Source organism: Bacillus rossius, chromosome 8 (genome assembly GCF_032445375.1).
Source record: "Bacillus rossius redtenbacheri isolate Brsri chromosome 8, Brsri_v3, whole genome shotgun sequence".
Classification (NCBI taxonomy): Eukaryota; Metazoa; Arthropoda; class Insecta; order Phasmatodea; family Bacillidae; genus Bacillus; species Bacillus rossius.
The window spans coordinates 52,245,959-52,269,006 of NC_086336.1; the positions used below are offsets into that span (position 1 = coordinate 52,245,959).

The 23,048-nt window shown below is 39.9% G+C and overlaps 1 protein-coding gene across 1 annotated transcript in view; it reads left to right on the forward strand.

Annotated features, from left to right (window-relative positions):
• Window positions 1-23,048, forward strand: part of LOC134534927 (obscurin) — a 214,564-nt gene that overhangs the window by 174,376 nt on the left and 17,140 nt on the right. Inside the window, exon 3 of the mRNA XM_063373650.1 lies at window positions 17,453-17,574. Within this exon, the coding sequence (XP_063229720.1) occupies window positions 17,453-17,574 (122 nt within the window). The remainder of the gene's footprint in view (window positions 1-17,452; window positions 17,575-23,048) is intronic.

Sequence of the window (23,048 nt, forward strand, 5' to 3'; positions counted from 1 at the left end):
CATCATGTGAGCATCCAGGCATTCCATGCCCACCCTCTCTGCTGCTAATGAAATCGATGATGAAGAGCCTGACTCATGCCGCATTCCATACTTATTGAAACGTTCTCCGCATTCAGCTAACGAGAATCTACTGTCGGTGTGTAGAAATGTTTTATTAACTCAAAAGTAATATACATATTTGTTTCTTTTCAGAAATAAAAGTCTATAGTACAAATACAAGATTTTAGAATTACTATCTTTGCGATAAAAAAATAAAATTGTTTTGAATTGTATATAATAATAAGTTCTATTACTTGACACCAAATTCCTCTGAAGACTGTTTGAAATACACGTATGAAGGTTTTTTTTTTTCACAGGAAACTATTTAACGTGTTCTCGCTCAGTTTTGGCACAAGGAGAAAATAAAATCACACCAAGCGGAATATCTTCCTTCAAGACATTTAACGTTAGGTAAATATTTATTGGAAACCGAGCAACCTGGTTAAAGAGAGCGTTTTCGCACTTGTTTAGGTTAAACGTTTAGCAAACTCAGCCCGTCGTTCACAACCACTGGCTCTACTGACTCCACATCAACATCAGAATCATCAGAGAGCATATCCACGTCCATCACCAAACAATTCTCTGCATTCCCCGTCGCTTCTCGCGAGGTGGACGGCTGAGGCTCGCTCGAGCGCAAATTTCGCGCCTCATTCGGGGCTGGTTTTGCCCCACTGGCTCGTTTTTCTCTGCTACTTTGTGCCTCATTCGATACCTACGGCACTTCTCTGCATTTTTAACTGCTTCTGCACGGGAGACTTCGCTTGTTATCTTTCTTTTCTCCAGCATAACCTGTTTACGCTTAGGCATCATGCTATTAATGACTCCAAAACCAAAGTTAGTAACTTGATAGTCAATATACTGAACTAGCACCATTCAGTGCTCATCCACAAGCAACGCAAAGTTCAAATCACGCAAATCGGTCCATTACTGTCGCAGTCACAGCTCTCACTGGCTGCAGTCCGACTTTCCCCACCAACGCTCGTTACGTCATCACTGCACACGTTAACCGGGTGTGTCATACGTAACGACCACGAGCAAAGTCCGCTCTACTATTATGTATTTACTTCAACTCTGTAGCTTTAAATTTCGGATTAAATGGAATTATTTTTTTTTTCTCCAGATTTTGATCTAGTTATGGTGAATTACCACTATGAATATGAAAAACGAAACTTACTACAACAATTTATTTTTTTATAAATTTAACTACATGCAAGAGTCACAAACATAAATAGAAAATTGGAATTACTTTGGGAACACTTGGATGTTTGTCTTTGACGTGAGTTAAAACCTATTATTACATGTTTGAGAGCATCTTTACAGTCCTTTCGTTACGCAGTTGCTTCTGTAATGCAGGGTAGCATTCCACTATTTGTAGCCGTTTTCTCCCATCCTAAAAAGAAATAAATAACGAGGTTATGTTTTGAAATACTTGGGAGCCACCGCAACCAAGCTTCCTAGTGGGGTAAATTTTGCCCAATTGTTGCTGCATGAGTTCCATAACTCACAACGTGGACGCTCTTTAGGCCTAATTAGAACTAAAGATATCTGTGAGTCCATCCATAGACATACTATCCAGTTGTTTCTATAATGTAGCCCTAAGTCACGAGGGCTGAAAGTTTGTGTATCCTGTCATTATATATAAATTGGGGGCTATCAAAATTTCATTCATCAGGCATACCGAAGTTAATGAACGTTTAATATTAGATTATATAAAAAAATTAGAAATAGCAGTATAACACCATATAAGTAATTTGCATACTTATATAAGAATATATAAATAAAAATGTTCGTTCAAAATTTTAAATCTCAGAAAGTTCTTATTGATTTCTTTGAAATTTGGTCTCAACGTTGGATTCGAATACGCGCGTGTTTTTATATGCCTATGTCACACCTGTGACAGGTAAAAAGATAGGTAAAAATATATATACATAAATGAATGTTTATGTGTTATTCTGTTTTGGAAATATAAAGATATAGATAGGGATATATAGACATAGATAGCTAGAGATATAGAGAGAGGTTTGGAGAGATAGAGATATAGAGATACAGAGATATAGTGAGATTTATATAGGGATGTAGGCGTAGATATTAAGGGAGATAGACTGACATATAGATAGAGATATAAAGTGAGCGAGATAGTGATGTGGAGATATATATAGACATGTAGAGATATGGAGAGATTTTTTATATAGAGAGAGATATATGTTGAAATTTTTGGAGGGACATACCTATATAGAAAAATAGAGAGATAGAGATGCTTCGTATACATATGTGAACCTACTTCAAACAAATTACAAAAAAAAAAAAAGGAGTCATAGCAACGCATGCCGGGCATTAGCTAGTAGTTAATGAAACATTGTTTGTGTTATCTATTTTAATATTGTTAGAATATTTATTGTTCTTTCTCTATCATTATTATTATTTTTTTATTTCAGAATACACTATTTGTAAGTAGGATTATATTTATTGTTTAAATCATACAACAAATATAAATTTTTGGTGTTAAGTCTTGTTGAGTAAGTAAATAACAGGCTACCAATACTCCTCGGATATAGGTATTCGAGATAAGTATTTAGTTACCAACAGCCGAAACCTGTGAACGGTCCTTCCCGGGGTCGAAGGTTATGAAGGTTATGAAGGTTATGAAGGTTATGAAGGAGGATGAAGGGGATAGAGGCGATGAAGGGGAGGTGTGCTGCAGCTGAGTGGCGTGTTCGTGTCACATGACTGGCACCAATAGAGGCCGCTCGCCGCGCGCCTGGCGTCATCCCGGTATCGAGCAGGCGGGGGAGTGAGAGTGAGAGAGAGAGAGAGAGGTTAGGAGCGGCCTGGCACAATGAGCCGGGCGCGTGGTGACGTCACTGATGGTTGCCACGGCGACAGGAAATATCACCGTCACCCTCCCAGCCAATCCCCTGCAGCCTGCACCGCCTCGCTGCTTCCTTCCGCACCCCGTGTGCTTTCATTATTTACCACGGCGCGGCGCTGTAGCCGGTTGGTACACCCGGTGGGGGGGGGGGGGGGGGGAAAGTGATTTCTCCGTCCGTCCGTCCCCGGCGCCCGGGAAGACGGTCCAGACCCGTCCTGCAGTGACACGGAAACGTAAAAAGAAAAAGAAAAAGAAAGAAACGTATCCGTACACGCAAGACAGTTGCGTTTCACTCACCACCCGTCTGACACTTCAACAATGCACCGGCAACCAATGAGATTGAACTTCGCTCTATCAAAAAAAAATCGAATTAGCAGTGTAGCACTATATAGGTTATTTGCATGCTTATATACGCATAAATAGTTAATAAAATATTTTTTTGGGTTATTATTTTTGAATAAATCGGACACAACTTTAACTTCGCGAGGTTTTTTGGAACGAAAGTACATGCACGGGCAGTGACTGGCAGGGATTCCGTCCGAGGCGTGCTTGTGAAATTTGTTTCTCGTTGCAATAAATATAATTAAAATTGGATCAGTAAATCTTTAATCCACTTGGTATGTAATGATTGGAGGATTTTAAATTTTTGTCATTGTTAATTTTGTGGGTATTGTTAAAAAATACAATGTTTTAAAATTAATATTATTTTAATAAAATAAACACCGGTTGATGAAAATGAGACATTTGAGGGGTTGAAAACATTTTCCTACAGTATTTTAACTATCTTGTAATTAATAAGTTCTATAAGAGTTCTATATTCGGCGTCGACGCCTGCACTGCATGTTCTTGTTCGTAAATGGAACAGAAATATTAACGTGAAATTACAGATATTTGTAAGTAAAGTTGTACATTTACATGAAAACAACTGTATCACTGCAAAATAGTGCTCGCAGTAACATTGGGTTCGGATTCTGACCCGCGCATTTATGCTTTGTGTTGTCCCAGTACCACCAATAGTCAAAATTATTTGTAAACTGTTCCTTGAATAGCTTTCCAGTATTAACTGCGCACATTAATAAGCATAATAAAACAAAATAAAGCTCAATTGTGGAATATTCGATTATCTTTTCCATTGTTTAAAAAAAAATTATAGTTGAAAGCTGGACTAAAATATACAGTTGTGCCCCAATTTCCGTGTTGTGCAAAGTTACAATATGTTTCTTGGCAACTGGTTTCCAAAGGAATCTTCTGTGAAAGTTGAGAACATGTTTCGGCGTGTAGGCACGTGTGACCCTAACGGCGCAGATCGGAAGGATCAGAGGGAGGGACAGTCCAATGGGATCTACGGCCCAGAGGTTTCGCGCGTGAAGCGAGCGATAAGCGGGAAAAAGTTTCCACAAAGCTTCGTCTCACACTCCATGATTTTTTTTTTGTAATTACTATTTTTTTATATTTTTTTTTTACGTGACAACGTCTAATAAATCGATGAACGCCAGCTGCACGCACGAAAAGTGACCCGTTACGCACTTTGTTCCGTTACACTGTGTCCCGTTACGCTCATTGTTCCGTTACGCTGTGTCCCGTTATGCTCATTGTACGCTTGCGCCGCACCGACAGAAGTGAAAACTTAAAACTTTGTTTATAAATGTGTAATACGAAATAATTTCTACGTCAAATGTACGTAAGAAAATGAATCTGATTACTAGTATAATTTCAAGTATTTATTCTTTTTTATTATAAAAAAAGTAGTATCTGTCGGCGAGTGCAGTAATAATAGGTTATGTTACAATTGACTAAAAAATTATGGTGATTCATATAATTGATGATAGATATTTGATTACAGTTTATTTATATGAAATCTTGTTCATATTTATATTTAAACTTTATAGCTAAACGCCAGTTTTTAAAATTAACACGTGAACTGTTTCGTCGACTGTTTATAAAGTGAAGTGAAAAGTTAATGTGGTTTTCATTGCTTATTACAACAACAATTTCGGCAATAAAGGTTAATTATTCTTGCATTTTAAAAATATGATTACTAGTATAATTTCAAGTATTTATTCTTTTATTATTAAAATAAAGATGATTCAATTTTTATTCATTAAAGTATGCAATCATTTCATCAATGTTTTGTTATGACGTCACGTTAAACTATCGTACGTAAACCGACTTTAAAAACAACCCACTTTTTTTCTGAGTGTCGCGATATTACACCAAGGGAATATAGGCATGTTTAAATTATTTGTCGCGGAACCACAAGTGCAGGGGAGGTACCGAGTTAAAATTTCAGAAACAGCCCTTGAGGGGCCCGCCTCTTCAGGGGTGTGTCTGTGTCGGTGAGGCGGTGGGGTGATAAGCGCGACGCTCGCTGGTATTTCTAGCGCGGTATCGCCTCTAAGCGCAAGGCTCTGAACCGGCGCGCAGTATTCTCGTCGTCACAGGACAACTGTGAAAATTTGAGCTGTGACTGCAACATTAATGTGGCGGAGAAATTATTATAAAAAGTGTGATGCAATCCCTCGATGTGCTTCCAATAATCCGTACCGGTTGTTTTAGGCCTAAAAATATACTCTTTAACTCTTCTAAAAATACAGTTTAAAAACTTAATCCCAAAAACAAAAAGTACTTATCGGCCTTCAGCGAACTCTTGAATGATTTTCGTAACCAGACCCCACTCGGATATCTGGAGTAGTTTTCAAATCGCGTTGATTTTCCTGAAGCTGTGTGTGCCCAGGTAGGCGTGGGCCTCGAATAAAAAAAAAATATCGATGAAAATCAACATGGCACGAGATACCTAGCCTTGAATAATATATAGTTTTAGAGTTATTATCACGTTTCTTATTGGTGTGACGGTTTCGATGGCCCACACAGTGGGGAGCTCTAACAGCCCCTATCATAGCAGTGGACGAGCCCTTCGCGCCGCCAAACGTCCAAAGGAACCCCGCCAGCTCCCCCGAACGTCACTTAGGACGTCACCACTTAGAACTGCAACTTACAATTCTTTAACTAAACCACATGACTTAGAACTGTCATAAGTTAGAAAGATCACAACACAAAAACACGCTACTCAGATCTGTCATATATCTTGGCGACGCGTAACTTAGGAACACACGACGCTAAAAAAACACACAAATTAGAAACTCAGAACCTGGACTTAGAACTATCACAACTTAGAACTGCCATAACTAAGAAAGTCATTGCTAGAGACATGCAAAATTCGCGGATTCATTTCGCGATAGGCTAGCATCAAAACAACTATACCTTCGTACCGCTTCTGCGATTGGCCTACATTTAATCCGGGGAACTGCGAGTCAATGGGAAACACTAAACCAAGAAAGTGCCGAATTACGGAAAGCCTAGTTGAGACGTCTCACGCGTCAGTAGCCAATGAAAAGGAGTCATTTCCGCGAGTATTTAAAGGACTGTGGAGTCTATCTCAGAGGTCAATGAATCCGCGAATTTTGCAGGTCTCTAGTCATTGCTTAGCAACACACAACGCCGAAACACGCGACTTGGAAAAGTTATAACTTTTTTTCTATATTGTGTGTTTCTGAATCGCGTGTTCATAAGCCAGGTGTTTCTAAGCTACGACAGCAACACCACCCTCCCCCTCAACAGAGCATCGCGACAGGCAGCAGGGAAGGGGGGAAGGGGTGCGCGAGGACGCGAATACCCGGCGCGGCCTTGACCCGGCCCGGAGGCGCTCCGTGGGGCAGAGCCCGCCGGAGGCCAGCGAGGGAGGGGCGTGGGGTGCTGGGAGCCGTGCTTAGGCGGCAACTGCTGTGGCCACATCGGGGATCAATAACTCTTACACCTATGGCTAGAGACCGGAAAAATTCGCGAATTCATTTCGCGATAGGCTAAAATACAAATCGTTATACCTCAGTGCTGCCTCTGCTATTGGTTCACAACTCACCTGGATGACTCTGGGCCAATGAGAAACACCCGACCAAAGCTTTATCGAATCACAGGCTGCTACGTTGGGACGTCTCACAAGACAGCAGCCTATGAGTGAGTGACATTGACATTTGACCGAGTGTACGTATAACTATGGAGTTCATCCTACAGGTCATTAAACCCGCGAATTTTTCCGGTCCCTACACAGCTCATACTCTGTGAAAATGTGCATTTTTGTGAAGGAGGTAGTGTCCTAAATTATTAAACTTCGGGTTTTTTTTTGCGAATTTTTGGCCATAGTTGATATTGAATTCATTATATAACTACAGTGAATTTCTTGAGAACCAGTTTATCATTTATATCCAAAAAATGTGTTTTTTTTTTAACTACGTAGAACAATTTTTGGTTAACCGCTCCTACGTGGCCCGGATGCTAAAGAAGTGCCTGCCTGCGAGTGTGAAGTCGGTGTCCGTGTAGCGACGCGCTGTCCGGCAGCCGGCGAGTCACGTGACGTCACCGCGGCGGCGCGGGGCCCGTCGCTGAAGGCCGGTCCACACGCTACGGTTTGTACACAGTTTTGACTGCGCAGGCAAAACCGTGCAAACAAATGGTTGCAGTTTAGCCGTGTCCACACAACACAGTTTGCAGCCAAGTTTTATCATATCAGTAGAGACATGCAAAATTCGCGGATTCATTTCGCGATAGGCTAGCATCAAAACAACTATACCTTCGTACCGCTTCTGCGATTGGCCCACATTTTATCCTGGGAACTGTGAGCCAATGGGAAACACTAAACCTAGAAAGTGCCGAATTACGGACAGCCTAGTTGAGACGTCTCACGCGTCAGTAGCCAATGAACAGGTGTCATTTCCGCGAGTATTTAAAGGACTGTGGAGTCTATCCTAGAGGTCAATGAATCCGCGAATTTTGCAGGTCTCTACCTATCAGTTGCGAGTATTCCTTACTTTGGCCAATTCTTTCCGGTATACCGACCTCAAAGAATTAATGTTTTTTTTTTTTTATCTCTGTTAGCCGCGATGTCAACCTCTTTGTATTTTTGCACGTGTTTCGTACGCTTGACTTTTTTTTTCCCTATCGCTATATTCTTTTAATTTGACCCGCCACAAGCACGGAAAGGACTTGTACAGACCAATGAACTGTGTTAGAAATTCACGTGAACACTGTCGCAAATCGGTCATCGTTGAACAACTTACACTGTTCCGGCACAAATACCGAGGGAGAACTGAGCCCCGTGTACGGAGAAGACGGAGGAAGTGTCCACACGCTACGACAAGTCTGTGCAGGTCGACCAAACTGCGCGGACATAAATGCTCTTGGCCACAGTTTTTCTTCTCCGTGTTCCGTCTCCGCGCAGTTCGCAAAACTGCGCAGTATTCCTTGTCTACACGCTACGTCTTGTCTGCACCGATGTGACCTGCGCAGGTAAATCGTTGCTGAAAACGTTGCGTGTGGACCGGCATTAACGCGGCCGGCGCGCAGGTCCCGAGTGACAGATGATCGATCACAGGCTGGACCGGTCCATGCCGAGCGCTGACCTCCCCTCCTTCTCCACTCCACCCCTTCCCTGCCGCGAACCACTACTAGCGGCAGGCACTTTTCGCGGATTCAATGACCTCTAGGATAGCATCCATTATTATCTGCATTTCTCAAGTAAACACGCGTGTTCATTGGGTACTAAATTGTGAGGCGTCTCCACTGGGTAGCTTGTGATTCGACGCTTCTTTGGTCGATAGTCTTTCATTGGTAGGGACCGGAAAAAATTCGCGGGTTCAATGACCTCTAAGATGAACTTTATAGTTCTACGTACACTCGGTCAAATGCCACCCACTCATTGGCTGCTCTCTTGAGGAGGTGTCCCAACGTAGCGGCCTGTGCTTCGATACAGCTTCGGTTGAGTGTTTCTCGCTGGCCCAGAGTCATCCAGGTGAGCTGTTAGCCAATAGCAGAGGCAGCACTGAGGTACAACTATTTGAATTTCAGGCTGTCGTGAAATGAATCCGCGAAATTTTCCGGTCTCTTTTCATTGGTCCAGAGAGCTCCAGTTAACCTGCGAGCCAATAGCAGAACCAGCAGAATTGTACACATGTTTGAATTTCAGCCTATCACGAAATTAATACGCGAATTTTCCGGTCTCTAAATATCACTAGGGGCAGGCACTTTTCGCAAAAAACAATCTGAACGCGTATTAGATTGCAACAAGGCATACCCGCACCAGTGATTGGCGGCCGTCTGCGAGAGAGTTGCTGCATTATTTGACCGAGCCACTCAGGACGCGTTTGCTTCCGCACCGAATCACTGTGATTGGTGCATTAACAATCGACATGTAGCTGGAAGAAACTCGACCAATCACGAAACCTCAGACGATGCTGCAGTGTTTTAACTTTCAGTTGAATCTCGAAATCTTTTAACGCGAAACATGCATGGCCCTGACTATCACCCTCGGCTGACGCGGCGCTGTCGCTATCTGATAATGCTTTGTACAGCGCCCACCAACGTTAGTTTGCAGCGTGTACTCTAATGCACTGAATCTGCCTAAAGCGCAGTCCTTGTTCCGGTTCCGCTGTGTTGCCACATACGTGCCATAGAGCACAATAGTTCTTAGACACAACTTTATTATGTAATAATTTGTTTTATGTATCCGACACATAGTATATTGTAAAGAAATAAGGTGGATGAAAATATTTGAAGTACAATTTCTTGTACTTCATCAAGAATGTTATCTGATTATATATTCAATTTTTTTACTTTTAAGGAGATGTGGCTGAAAGCCACCTATAGGTAGGGCCTACTTGGTTTCAACCTGTTTTTGTCACAAATTATTTATTTTATTTAATATTAAATAATTATGGCATTTTATGAGCGTAGTGCAAGAATTATCTAGCATTGCTGTTCGTAAACAGAGTAAAACGAAAGATAATTTTTTTCAGTTAACCAAAACTATCAGTGGTGAATGAAATTACTTTTTTTGTAATTTTCAAAGTTATTGGTAGGGTATAATAAAACTAAATAAGTTAAAGTAATTGTTAGTAAAACAGTGTATACACATTAAAAAACTGAATTTTACATAGAGAGTGTGTGTGCATGTGTCAGTTTGTGTGTGCGTCAGTTTTTGTGTGTGTGTATGTATTTTGTGTGTCGGTTTTTGTGTGTGTCGATTTTTGTAGTGTTTTTGTGTCTGTTTTTTTGTGCGTGTGTGTGCTTTTTTGAGTATTTTTTGTGTGTGTTCTTGTGTGTTTTGTGTGTGAATAAGACAGAGTTCGTATTCATTTTGCTGCCGCATTCAAAAGTCCTTCTAACAGAGCAGAGTCTACCGACTATCAGATCTGGCCAGGGAAAATAAGGAGGCGTTATCACGCAACGCTTCCCGACATAAATGTCTTTAATGGGTGTCAACTTTGCAAGTTTGTGTCGCGTGGGCTCTGCCTTTAAGAAAGTCTCACAAAAAAAAGTACATTGAAACTTTTAATGCTCTTTACCTCTGGGTATTTCTGTCTGCATAAAATTTCTATCCACCTCGGGCTGAAAAAGTGTAAGATCGGACTTGAGATTTATGATGTTACACATTCAGGGAAACTCTTTTAAGGAATTTTTTAAATAAAACGCTTTTATAGTGAGAAGGGTTATGTAATGAACATATTTTTGGTATTAATTAACTAAACAAAGAAGTTAAAATATATATTTTAATCAAGATTATATTGTTTAATTTTTTCAGTTTGGTTCTATATTTTATTCAAAATATAATGTTTGATTTTTTTTCTGTTGGCCACAAACATGCGTTTCAAAATTAAGATACTCCAGATAAGCGCTGAAGCAGAGTTTAAGTACCCCGTCCATCTTTGTGGCTGGTTTCGTATTGAAATACGCGTTTCGAGCTTAACGCACACTAGCGGATTGTTGCAAGACCTACTGAGAGCGGGATAACGAATGTACAGGATGTTTAAACATTCGTGGTACATACGCCAGGAGGAGGGGTGGTTTATAATGCAACGAAGTCTCATGCTTATTTTTCAATACACGATTCATTCCACTAGGACTATCCTTATTTCGGTGTGTACTTTGACCATCTATAGGACATAGCTGACAAAACGTTTAGACACAACTTTTAAATGTTTTAGAAAAATTAAGTTTCTTTAAAGTCATGAAACGTTTTGGAAGGAAAAAAATCGAACTATTGTATGCTGTAAAGGAAACGTTTTAAATAATAAATTTGGAAATAAAATAAAGTAGCTTCTTGTTTTATTTGTCGAAAGATTAGTATCATCGTAATTCTTAGGATACAGAACCGAAAGTTGCAATCTTGGTTTCAAAGGCCTTTGCCAAAAACTCTTTTTTTCCACCCTACAATTTTATACTAAAATTTATATTCTGCTCGAGCATAGCCATGATTAAAAAGAGGGTCACAAATTATTAGTGACAGCTGCTGCAAATAGTTTCTCGTGTGAAATAGTTGGCGTTTAGTACTGAATAAGTGTTTTCAGAATGACTACTTACAACTGTGACGATACTGTCAGTAGACGTTATTTTATAACCTTAAAAAGATGGGCAAATATTAAAACTTAAAACTGTATGTAATTTATGATGGTATATGACCTACAAATAACATTTTTTTAGTGTAATCAAGCTATATTTTTAACTGGTGGAACGCAACTTTACCTATGTTGCCAAGTAGTACCACTGTGGCAACAGTGCGCGCTGTTCTGCAAACTAAGAGTGAGACGCTCTATAGACAAGCACAGGTCACGGTGTAAGATCGGAACCCAGCCGCCGACAAGGTAACGCTGCTGCCCGGGTTTCCGTCGCTGCTTGCACCACGCTTGCGAGTTGTGCCCCTGGTGTTTCCGCCAACCACCGCTTCGACGGAGTTAAGCTATGCGTCACCTTGCGGGCCGCGATCTTGAGCAGTTGTGATGTGGGATTTGTGTGATTGGAAGTTGTTGAACGACACATTTTCCTTCGAATACATCGGTTTTTTTCCCCCGTCTCTTTCAGTCATTCTTAGACACCTGCAAAATTCGCGGTTTCGATGGCCTTCAGGATAGACTGCACATACACCTGTACACTCGGGAAAATAACGCAAGTTCATTGGCTGCCGACTTGTAAGTCGTCTCAGCTGGTTCGTCTGTGATTCGATCCTTCTTTGGTTGAGGGTTTATAACTGGTTGAGATTCGTCCAGATGAACAGTAAGCCAAAGGCTAAATTATCTAAGAGGTATATGTGTTTGAATTCTAGCCTATCACCGAATGAATCCGCGAATTTTGCAGGTCTCTAGCTCATGCTTCTCTTCTTTTCCATGAAAAAAGCCCCCTCTAGCGCTTCACCTATCAAGTTCCTCTAGCTCAGTGATTTTTAATCTGAGGGTCGCGACCCCGAGGGGGGTAGCGAAGCCTTACTCGGGGGTCGCCGGCTGAAGCTAATAATGCTGACTCGTTAACACTGGATGCCTGAAAATAAGCCAGACAATATAAAAGTGAATATTCAATAAAAAATAAGTACGCGGAACCTTTTCACACCAAAATGAAGTACAATAAAAAGTTGTATGCAAACAACAAAGAATTAAACATCATAAAACATCAACAGTAAAAACAGCAACAGAATAGACTCGACTTGAACTTATCGCTAGCGTTTTGAGGGACTTAACAACACTTTGTGGAGACTAGGGAAACACTATTTTATTACCTGAATCATAGTATTTTGCTGCTGACTAAGAGCTTTCAACTTTCGTTCAAAGAAATCCAACGGCTTATCAGCTTCTTTTTTATGCTTGGTTGTGAGATGCCGCATAAGCTTTGACGGTTTCATACTCTCACGTGATAAAACATCGCCGCAAATTACACATTGAGGTTTATTATTTATGACTGTGAACCCGTATTTCAAATAACTGTCATCGTAATGTATATATATATATTTTTTTTTTTTGGTTTGTTTCACCACCACCGCTATTGACACTCGTACCAGATGTTGAAGGCTGCGATCTTTTGAGAAACTTATCCATTTTACAAACGCGCCGAGCAAGTGAAAAACAAAAGAATGACGTCCGTACTCATCGGTGACTACTCTTAACTGGGTGAGATGAGAGTTGAAACAAAAGAACATTGCGGGCGGCATCGGGTGGCGCGCGCGGGTCTCTTCCTGTCGCCGCAACGACAATGCGGCGTGGCAACGTGGCCGTCGCCGACGCAGTTTGGCCCGCGCGAGTTGGCGTCCAAGTTAAGTCGCACGTAGCCTTACCAACTTACCTCGTACTTACTTTCAAAACTCTTGCGGCTTCCTGCAGAGTGTAGATCCGAATAATAGATAATTGTACCAAAATAGAAAATACCATTAACGTAGTCTTTTAATTAAATAATTTCTTTGTCTTTCTGTGACACAAGGGGGTCGCCGGAATTTTTCAACTTGTAAAGGGGTCGCGAAATCAAAAAGATTGAAAAACACTGCAGCTTGTCTCACTCATAGTTTTCAGCACAGAGTAATAGGCACCACTGTTGCCAGATACGTACTGCCCGACATGTTAACATTAAATTATTTATTTTGTGCATAATCGTTGGTTATAATATTTTTTAAGCAACATAAAATATATACTGTTGGCAGTATAATTACAGCTGTAGTATTTCTGAATTAAAATAATAATTTAATGCTCAACACCATTTATTATTTTACAGGACAAGCTATTCGTAGCAGTCGGTCGCCATTAATAAGAAAGCATCCTATTAAATTACGTATCTGCTATGTTCAAACAGAGCCACTATTTTTAGTATAAAATAATATAAGAAAATTTGAAGGGGGGAAGAAAATGTGAGAGATCCTTTCAGTACTCGCCAATGATGTTCAACATCTAACATCGGTTACGAGCAAACTCGAAGTTGCGCCGTGTAACAGCTACAGTAGGTACCTAATATCACAACATTATAAATGTATGTTTGAAACTGTTTTGCTCTATGGCGTACATCTGGAAACAGATAAATATACGCTGAAGCAAGGACAAAGCTAATGGCTGTGCGTTGGAAAGAGAGAGTAAGAAATTCCCATTCAAATGCACAGCGCTGGCTAAGGATGAGGCACGCAATAGCATATATTGTGTAGTGACTTGTGCTGCGTCCTATCGACCGCTAACGTATGTACGCACCACGAATTTCGAAACGCTCGCGTATTTCACGGTTCGCTTATCATTGTTCCCCGACCCGGAGGCTATCTCGTGGTCGAGCCGCGAACCCGCTTGCGGTGAGAGGGTTGCAGTACCTCGCGCGCCTGCCGCCAGGGTCGCATTGTCGCGCGCGCCCGCACGCGGGTTGTGATGGATGTTCTTCCCGCCGCGTTCGCCGCAAAAGTCCGCCCGTTATTACCACGGGGACATTAAAAAAAAAAAACAAGGCCCGGTGGTCCTACCTGACCCATTTTCCCACCCCCTTTCCTTCCCCCCTGTTATCGAGTGCGGCCCCAGCGCAGCTCCGCTAATGAATTACTGTCCAGGTTCCAACTCTCTCTCCCTATCTCCCCTTTCGCTGCCTTCGTCGTTACTCCTTCTCCTCTTGCACGGCCGGTCCCACCTTGTTTGTCTTTCGCCGCTGGTCCTCCCGTCCGTCTGCTGCCCGGATTAATTAATTCTCCAGTCCTGCTCGTTGACCCACTTCATCGCATCAGCCGGCGCGGCTGTTCCCCGCGGCCGGCGAGTCATCGCCACCGTCACCGTCACCTGTCGGTGGCAACGTGCAATACATTCAGTTATTAATTTGAAATAAATATTTTCACCAACAAGAGAAGGGAAGGGGGATTTGATTGGAATTTTTATTTTTAATTTTTTTGACGTGACAACGTCTAATAAATCGATGAACGCCGGCTGCACGCACGAAAAAGGATGACTCATTGTCCCGCTACGTTCATTGTCCCGTTTCGCTTTGTCCCGTTACGCTCATTGTACGCTTGCGCCGCATCTATCTCTCTTCCACTCGACTGGAACAACCATCGATTTGACTTTTTCGAGGCACATTAAACTCCCATTCGTTTCCTACTTTTCCTATCATCGTCCTATCCATAACAGAATAACACAGATTGGAAGATGTTAAATAGCAAACATGTATAAAAGTTATAGTTAAAATAATCTGTTCGTTAAAGAAATAAACATATTTGAATTAATGAGTGCAATAAAAGTAAACTTATCAATTAAATTGTAGATTTCATTTCACTCCTTCTTTGTATCATACAAAATAGTGATAATTCAATAAAAATGATTCAATTGTATTCATAAAAGTATGCAATCATTTCATCAATGTTTTGTTATGACGTTGTCACGTAAAACTATCGTCCGTAAACCGACTTTACATACAACAATTTTTTTTTTTACACTCCAGACCAGAGATTAGGAAAGGTCCAGATCACAGACGAGAAATTCTGTCCTTGCCACATCACTATATTAAATCTGAGCCACCATCCGACTCATGACCTGTCGGTACCTCGTACTGACACCGTTGCCACCCTTCTCTTCCTATTATTAGCCAACATATAGAGGACGCCATGTTGAACAAAAGTATTTCGTGATAAAATTTTCACTGTTACATCTTAACTGTTGAATCAGCTCAATGATGTTTAGGTTTGTTTGTAGGAAGTATTTACGGAATGATTTCAGTCGTTTCAGCAAAAAATAAATACAATCATATACTTAGTTTTACAATAAATATTTTTTTTTACGTTTCAAGTTAATATTTTAGTAATCCCATACAAAAATAACTTATAATATGTGTACCTAACTACACAATCTTTTTTTATATAAGAAATAGTTCAATTAACACATATGCCCGCACTAGCGATTGTTCCCTTTTTAATCGGTGGCCGTCTGCAAGAGTAGCCATGGACCTATTTGGCCGGGCCATTCAGGACATGTGTGCTTCCGCGCTGGATGGCTGTGATTGGTGTGCCGACAGTAGGCACGTACCTGGAATAAACCCAGCCAACCTCGTAACACAGAAAATGCTACAAAAGTTTAAACAATAGCTGGTTTGGCAATATTTTCGCAACAAGTGGATGGCCCTATCCTTAGCCTAATGCATATGCAGGGACCGGGGAAAAAATTAGCGAATTCATTTTTCGCGGCAAGCTAAAATTCAAAAGCTTATACCTTCAAGTTGCCTCTCTGTTATTGGTTCTCTGTTTATTTGGAGGATTCTCATCCAGTGACAAACCATGAACCAAAGAAGTATCGAATCACAGGCAACCCAGTTCAGACGTCTCAAAAGTCAGCAGCCAATGAACAGGCGACTTTTACCCAAGTGTGTAGAGGACTATGAAGCCTATGCTACAGAAGATAGTGAATCCGCAAATTTTACCAGACCCTACTAATACGCAAAAATATTTCCCAGACCAGCTGTATGTTAAAACTGTATAACACTGTCTGTGTTTCGTGGTTGGATGGGTTTATTTCAGGGGCATGTCTAGTGAAGGCACACCAATCACAGCCATCCAGAGCGGAAACACACGCGTCCTTATTGGCCCGGCCAGATAGTACCATGGCTTCTCTTGACGCCCAAACTGTAGATTTTTTTTGTAAATGAAAAAAATATTGATGTAACAAAATTACAGATAATTGTAAACATAAAAACAACTGTATCACTGCAAATATAGTGTTCACAGTAATACCAGTACCTCCAATAGTTAACAGTTATTTGTGTACCGTTCCCTGAATAGTTTTGCAGTATTAACCGCGCATTTTAATAAGCATAATAAAACAAAATAAATTCCAAGGTTTGATAAAAAAAATTATGCTTGATTGAAATATCAATTGATATTATGTCCTATTTTTCTTTGTAAAAAATAAAAAAAAACAGGATTTTCTTGAAAAACGTGTTTAATATTAGGATAAAATAGATGTAGCAATGTGTAGAGACCGGAAAAATTCGCGCTTTCGATGACCTCTTGGATAGACTCCACAACCCTCTAGATACTCAGGCAAATGCCATCTGCTCATTGGCTACTGACTCGTGACACCTGTCAACTGGGACACTTGCGATTCGATACTTTTTTGGTTGAAGGTTTACCAATGGCTCAAAGTCCTTCAGATAAACTGTAAGCCAATCACAGAAGCAATATAAATGTGCAGTCGTTTGGATTCTAGCATATATCGTGAAATGAATACGCGAATTTTTCCGGTCTCTATAGCAATGTGTTGTACGAAGATACGATATCTTTCCTTCGGTGTTGAGCGCTGTTTCTTGGAACCTGGTGTGGAAGTACAGACAGTCGCCAGGAGGCAACTGCCAGCACAAGCGCGCTCAAGGCCCTGGCCGATCCATGGCACGTGTGTGTGCAGTGGCGTAGCCAGGATTTTTGGATGGGGGGTGTTAAGAAGCATGGGCCCCCCCCCGTATTAAAGCGGGGGGTCCGGGGGTCCTCCCCCGGGAAAATTTTGTTTTTAAGGTGTAAAATAGTGCTATTTTAGCAGTTTTCGGTACTTAAATTTAAATATTGTAATGGTAACAATTTTATTAATTTTAATATGAAATTTGTTTGAGTGATGAATAAGAAATTAATTAAAGATTTGGTGCTAAGGGGGGGGGGGGGTTAACCCCTAAAAAAAAAACCTGGCTACGCCCCTGTGTGTGTATGTGTGTGTGTGTATGTGTGTGTGTGTGTTGCAGAGCTGTGCCACGCCGCCACCAAGATCCAGGCCTCGTTCCGCGGCCACATGGCCAGGAAGCAGGGCGGCAAGGGCGAGCCCGAGGACGAGCTCAGCAAGCAGCTGCAGAAGCTCGACGCCAAGGTGACCCTTAGCGACATGCGCGGACGAGCCCCCGGTCCCCCAGTTGCGACTCCCTGACCTCTGTGGTCACGGGGGCGAATTCGTGTGTTCCTCGTGTCTGCGAGTACATCACTTGCAACGCGCGAAACTCCCGCGCGAAATATTTAAAATGATGAAATATACGCAGATTGTGTTTCAACTACATTTCCTGACGCAAGTCGCACGTAGTTCCTACACCCGCCGCTAGATTTCGATGCGGGAGCAGCTACGTCGACTATCGAATCGTTTGATTTACAGAGCGAAATTTTAAACTATTGAAACGGATCCGTTAAAAGCAAAAAGAAAAAAAACTTGAAAAAAATACTACATTTCGGCTTTGGGCCTTATTTTCGACAAGGAATTTTATTTAAAATACTTTCCATCTTGGTAAAGTTCATTGAAGAGTTAATACTATAAAGTATCATTTTGGGTGTGTGAACTTTTGCTCGCGCCATTCGTTTCATTCACGAAGTTACTCCTACGAAATGCCGTCTACCGAGAGATGAGATGTTACACATCAACCAATTATTAAGTACGCGGGACGCAAAAACGTAAAGCTACCATCGGCACACCTTCCAACAACTTCCAGCTTCTTACGTTTCGGCTCGAGTTTCCGCCTTCCATATCTGAACACTTTAGATAAGTGTGCGATCTTTTTTTTTTCTCACGCGCATCACGTTTTCACTTCTGAAACTATCGCACGGTGAAATCATACTACACACGTTTTCTGAAAGAAAGAAAAAAAGACGTTATTAATTACGAGACAGTTTCTGGTGATTTCATGCGACTTGCGTGTTTTGTAAACGACCGTAGTTTTGCTTGCGTTTTATTGCGTTCTGCGTCCTAGCGCTCTTGTGTTTCTTGTGGAGTTTATGAACCCGACCTCACAACAACGTCGGCGGATGGCTGTCACGTGTAGTTCAAGTCACTTTCCTTCACTCTTAAAAGCTTTCACCTTTAATTTACGAAGAAACTGATAGTTAAAAAATTATCCAGTTTAGTAAATTTATATATTATATCCGTAAATTTACGTGTAATGATTAAAATTACTTTGACATAAACTCACAAGGATGATACTAGAAGACTTTCCCCCTCCCAAGTCCCAAATTTATTTCATTGTTTTTTTATATATTTAAATGTCATTTTTATCTGAGCTTAAATACTTAAATTCACGTGTTAAACTATTATTTCATCAAAAGTCATATGAAACTATTAAAGTTCAGTATTTAATACCAAAAATTTTGTAAATATTCCAAGGCCACTCGACGGCTTATTTAATGTCATTTAACAAATACCTTCAACATCTTTTTAAGTATAGATCTAACACACTCTGCTTATATCCGTGCACATGTTTGAACTTTTCGCAACGGAACACAGAACCCTTGAGCTAGAATCTGGCGTAGATTTTACGAATATTATGTTATAGATACGGAATTAAGAAGAAACGTTCACTCATTTGAAGGACATTCTTCGTCGAAAATGCTATAAATACACTGTAGTTCCTAACAATTTAACCCAAATAGACCTGGCCTTCAAGGCGGACCGTTCTGGACACAAGAAACCTGGTGCATATGTTTTTCATCACTCCAACTACGGCTTATGGCGTAGAAAAAAATTTCACAATAGGCCAATATTAAAATCCTAAGTGTAGCAAACGTTCGTAGCAGATAAAATTCAAAATATAATACATTGTGAAAAATAAGTAAGTGGAGTTCATTCTAAATTATTGTGCTTCTATGATTTCATGATTTTAAATTAATTCAAAATATAACCATGTGTATTTGTTTGTAAAAGGTTTTATTTAATTGAAATTTGCCTTACTTATCGGTTTTTAGGAAATCAAAGGCAAATTTCTATGTCAGTTCTCACATATATTGAAACATGTAATAATTGTTTGGTATACACTTTTGGATTAACCATTCGTGCGTATAGCCTTTGTTGTAGGCATCTTCATTTTACCACGTTTTTATTAACTCGCTTGCTTTTGTGTATGTCTGTTTGTCTGTTCAGTACAAGTTTTGCAATATATTTTAAACTTGATTTAATGCAGTTTTTTTTGTACATATGCCATTGCAGTTTTGCACTGTCACAGAAAAATTCAGAAAATCAAAAAATAAATAGAAGTATGGAGGTAAATCTTCACTTCAAATCTTATCTTCAATCTTTTATTTATTTATTTTTTTATTTCCAGAATATTTCCATGACAAACAGTGTAAAACTGCAATGGCGTATGTCCAAAAAAAAACTGCATTAAATCAAATTTCCCCATTGCATGAATCATGTAAAGAACAGATTTTAAACTAACTTTCCGATGAGCTGGAGACTTGAAACTTTGAACATAGCTCAGAACTGGATGGAAATGCAATATTAACTCACTTTCTTTGTCTGTTTGTCTGCTCCGTACAAATTTGTTTGGTTTATTTTTTATCAAGCCCCCGGTTTCGTGGCTTTAGGCTACGAGCAGAGCAGTACAATGTTGCGGGATGCATAACGCAGTACTCCCAGGGGGTGCCTACATACCGAATCTCCAGTAAATATGTTTAGAATCGGTTGCAAAATTTCACACACACACACACACACACACACAAGAATAAAAAGCAAAAAATAATAATTAAATATTTTTAATACAAAACATTTTTTTAAAAAGGACTTAAACGTATAAAATAATTTATCCTAGCCCAAACATATTTATAACCCCACACAGATCCCTAACCTCATTACAGACTGTCCTGAAAATTTGTGATTGAGAAATTTTAATAGCTGTGAAAATACTTGCAAGATTAAAAACTAAAATCTTGGGACGCATTCAATAGATAATAGTAAGGAGTTTATGGAGAAGCTGTCTTGAGAAAACTCGCACAACAGTTCATATCATTTGGAATGTGATAAAATTGTTAGTGACGTAGGTGAACTATTCATTCATAAATTATATTTTGCGTGCGCCCCTCGTTTTTCATTTTAAAATTACAAATATTTTCATATGTAATAAAAATTTACAATCACAAGTATTCAGGACAATCTGTAAAGTGATTAGGAATTTGTATGGGGCTAGGAGGAATTATTTTATACTTTTTAGTCTGTTTTTAACAACTTGGTATATTAAAAAATATTTAATCATTATTTAGTATGATATTCGTAAATCAAAAAATAAGATTTTCCCATAATTCTGAAAAAAAATCAGGTTTCTATGATCGTGGTAAAATCTAATTTATATTGACTTAAGAATAATTTATATTAAAAATTCAGATTTTACAGCAAAAGCTACATGTGTGAGATTAATTAAAAACTTAACCACACGTTTTCATCCTTTCAATACACGCCAGGATTTACATAAAAATTGGCCTCTACGTTCTTAAAAGCAATTAAATAAGGATTTTTTAAGGTGTAAAGACTTTTCATAGACAATTAAAAATGATTGAATTATAATTCTTGCTGTAAATCAATATCCAAAACACGAAATCATATAAATTAGAAGTGAAATAATTTGGATACCACCCGTTTGTCTATTAAACGTCATAGTTTTCTGTCGTGTTCCTGTCGAGTTATGACCTCAGAGGTGATGGTACGTCGTGGCCATTGTAAAATATGTCCATAAAAGAATATCCCATTTATAAATTTGAATATTATTAACTTTAAACGTTGAATAATGTTGGTTCAGTGTCACAATTAAAGAGTAACTCAAGAAGTTTTAGATAAGTGAATGCGCGAATACTTGTTTGTTGTTTTCTCGCTTTCAGCGCCACCTACGCAAAATGGCTACTCCTGAGCGTAAAGCATTTTGTGGTCTGCAATTTTGCTAAGATTGAATATGAAATTTCACATTTACGTGCGTTTCGTTTAAAGTTTAATTGTGATCCCCCGTGTGGCAAAAACATCCGCCGATGGTATAGGCAATTCGAGACGACAGAGCTGTTGCCTCCACGTTCACCTGACATAAACCCATAAGTAGAGACCGGAAAAATTCGCGGGTTCAGTGACCTTTAGGATAGACTCCAACATCCTTTACACTCTCGGGCAAATGCCAACTGTTCATTGGCTGCTGACTTGTGAGTCGTCACGACTGGGTGGCCTGTGATTCGACACTACTATGAGTGAGGGTCTCTAATTGGCCCTCAGTCCTCCAGATTAACAGTGGACCAATGGCAGAAGCAGCACTAATGTATAATTATTTGACTTTTAGCATAGCACGTAATGAACCCGCGAATTTTCCAGTCTCTACCCATAAGGTTGTTTTTTTTTGGGGGGGGGGGCTTTATAAAAGATCGTGTCTACGTTCCGCCGCTACCTAATGATTTTCCAGAGTTGAGACACATAATTGAGTAGGCTATTTTGTTCCATTACTCCGGACTTTTTACACAAAGTAAGTTAGCATAAAAGTGTGTCAATCCTTTCCGGTAATCTGTCGCTGACTTTTACGCTGCAGTTTGAAATCAATACCTCGCAGGTGTTCACTTAAATTGGAAAGTTTGTTCAGTGTCCCGGGGGAAAATTCTTGATCAATCACTTCCCGCCTCTGTCCTGTCTCTGCCGAGATATCTCCCGAGCTCCCGCACACGGCAGCGTGACTGTGTGCGTCATTACAGCAATAACAAATGAATACTTCACTCTAGCAGGTAGAAATTAAACTAACGTGATGTTAGTACATTCTATAGCTCGAAAACAAGATGGTGGACTCCAGCAGACGGAAAACAAATTGGCGGACGTGGCCTCATACTAGCTGCCGATGTATATACCTATATCCTGGCATTAGTGGTGGGAGGTCAGTCTGCCTGCGGTTTCCGTGGAGGTAGGATCTGTTGTCGTTGTTTGTTTTTGACCTCACCGGGTTAGAACCAAGGACGTAAGTGCGTTTTTAAATAAAATTTGGGTGGATTGTAAGACTTCAGGAAGATATATAGTATCTCTCTAATTCTCTATCCCTCTATATTTCTATACATCTCTATATCTATCTACATATATATCTACCTCTCTATCTCTCTGTATCTCCCTCTATATATACATCTCTCTCGATATATCTCTCCTCCATATACCTATACCTCTCTATATGTCACTATATGGCAATGAAAATATTAAAAATTCATGTTTTTATCCAACTATATATTTATCTATCTTTTTTATCTTCACAGGTGTGGCATAGGTGTATATATATATAAACACGTATTCGAATGCAATGTTGTGTCAAAAATTCAAAGCAATCAGTGGAAAAAAATTATAAATTTATAATTTATAAATTACTAGTTGATGCGCCCGTGCTTCGCTACTGCATTCTGCAGGCAGAACCTTCTCGCACCTTTCATTATATGAACATGTGGCTCCCCTCCCCCTCGTTTGTTCACCACTGCCGCACCTCCAACATAAAAGAACTAACTCCTTTTTAAAAAATTAACCTTTGATAAAAAAATTCTACAACTAAGATAAAAGGGAAGAAATACACAAAATATATTATCTTGGATTCG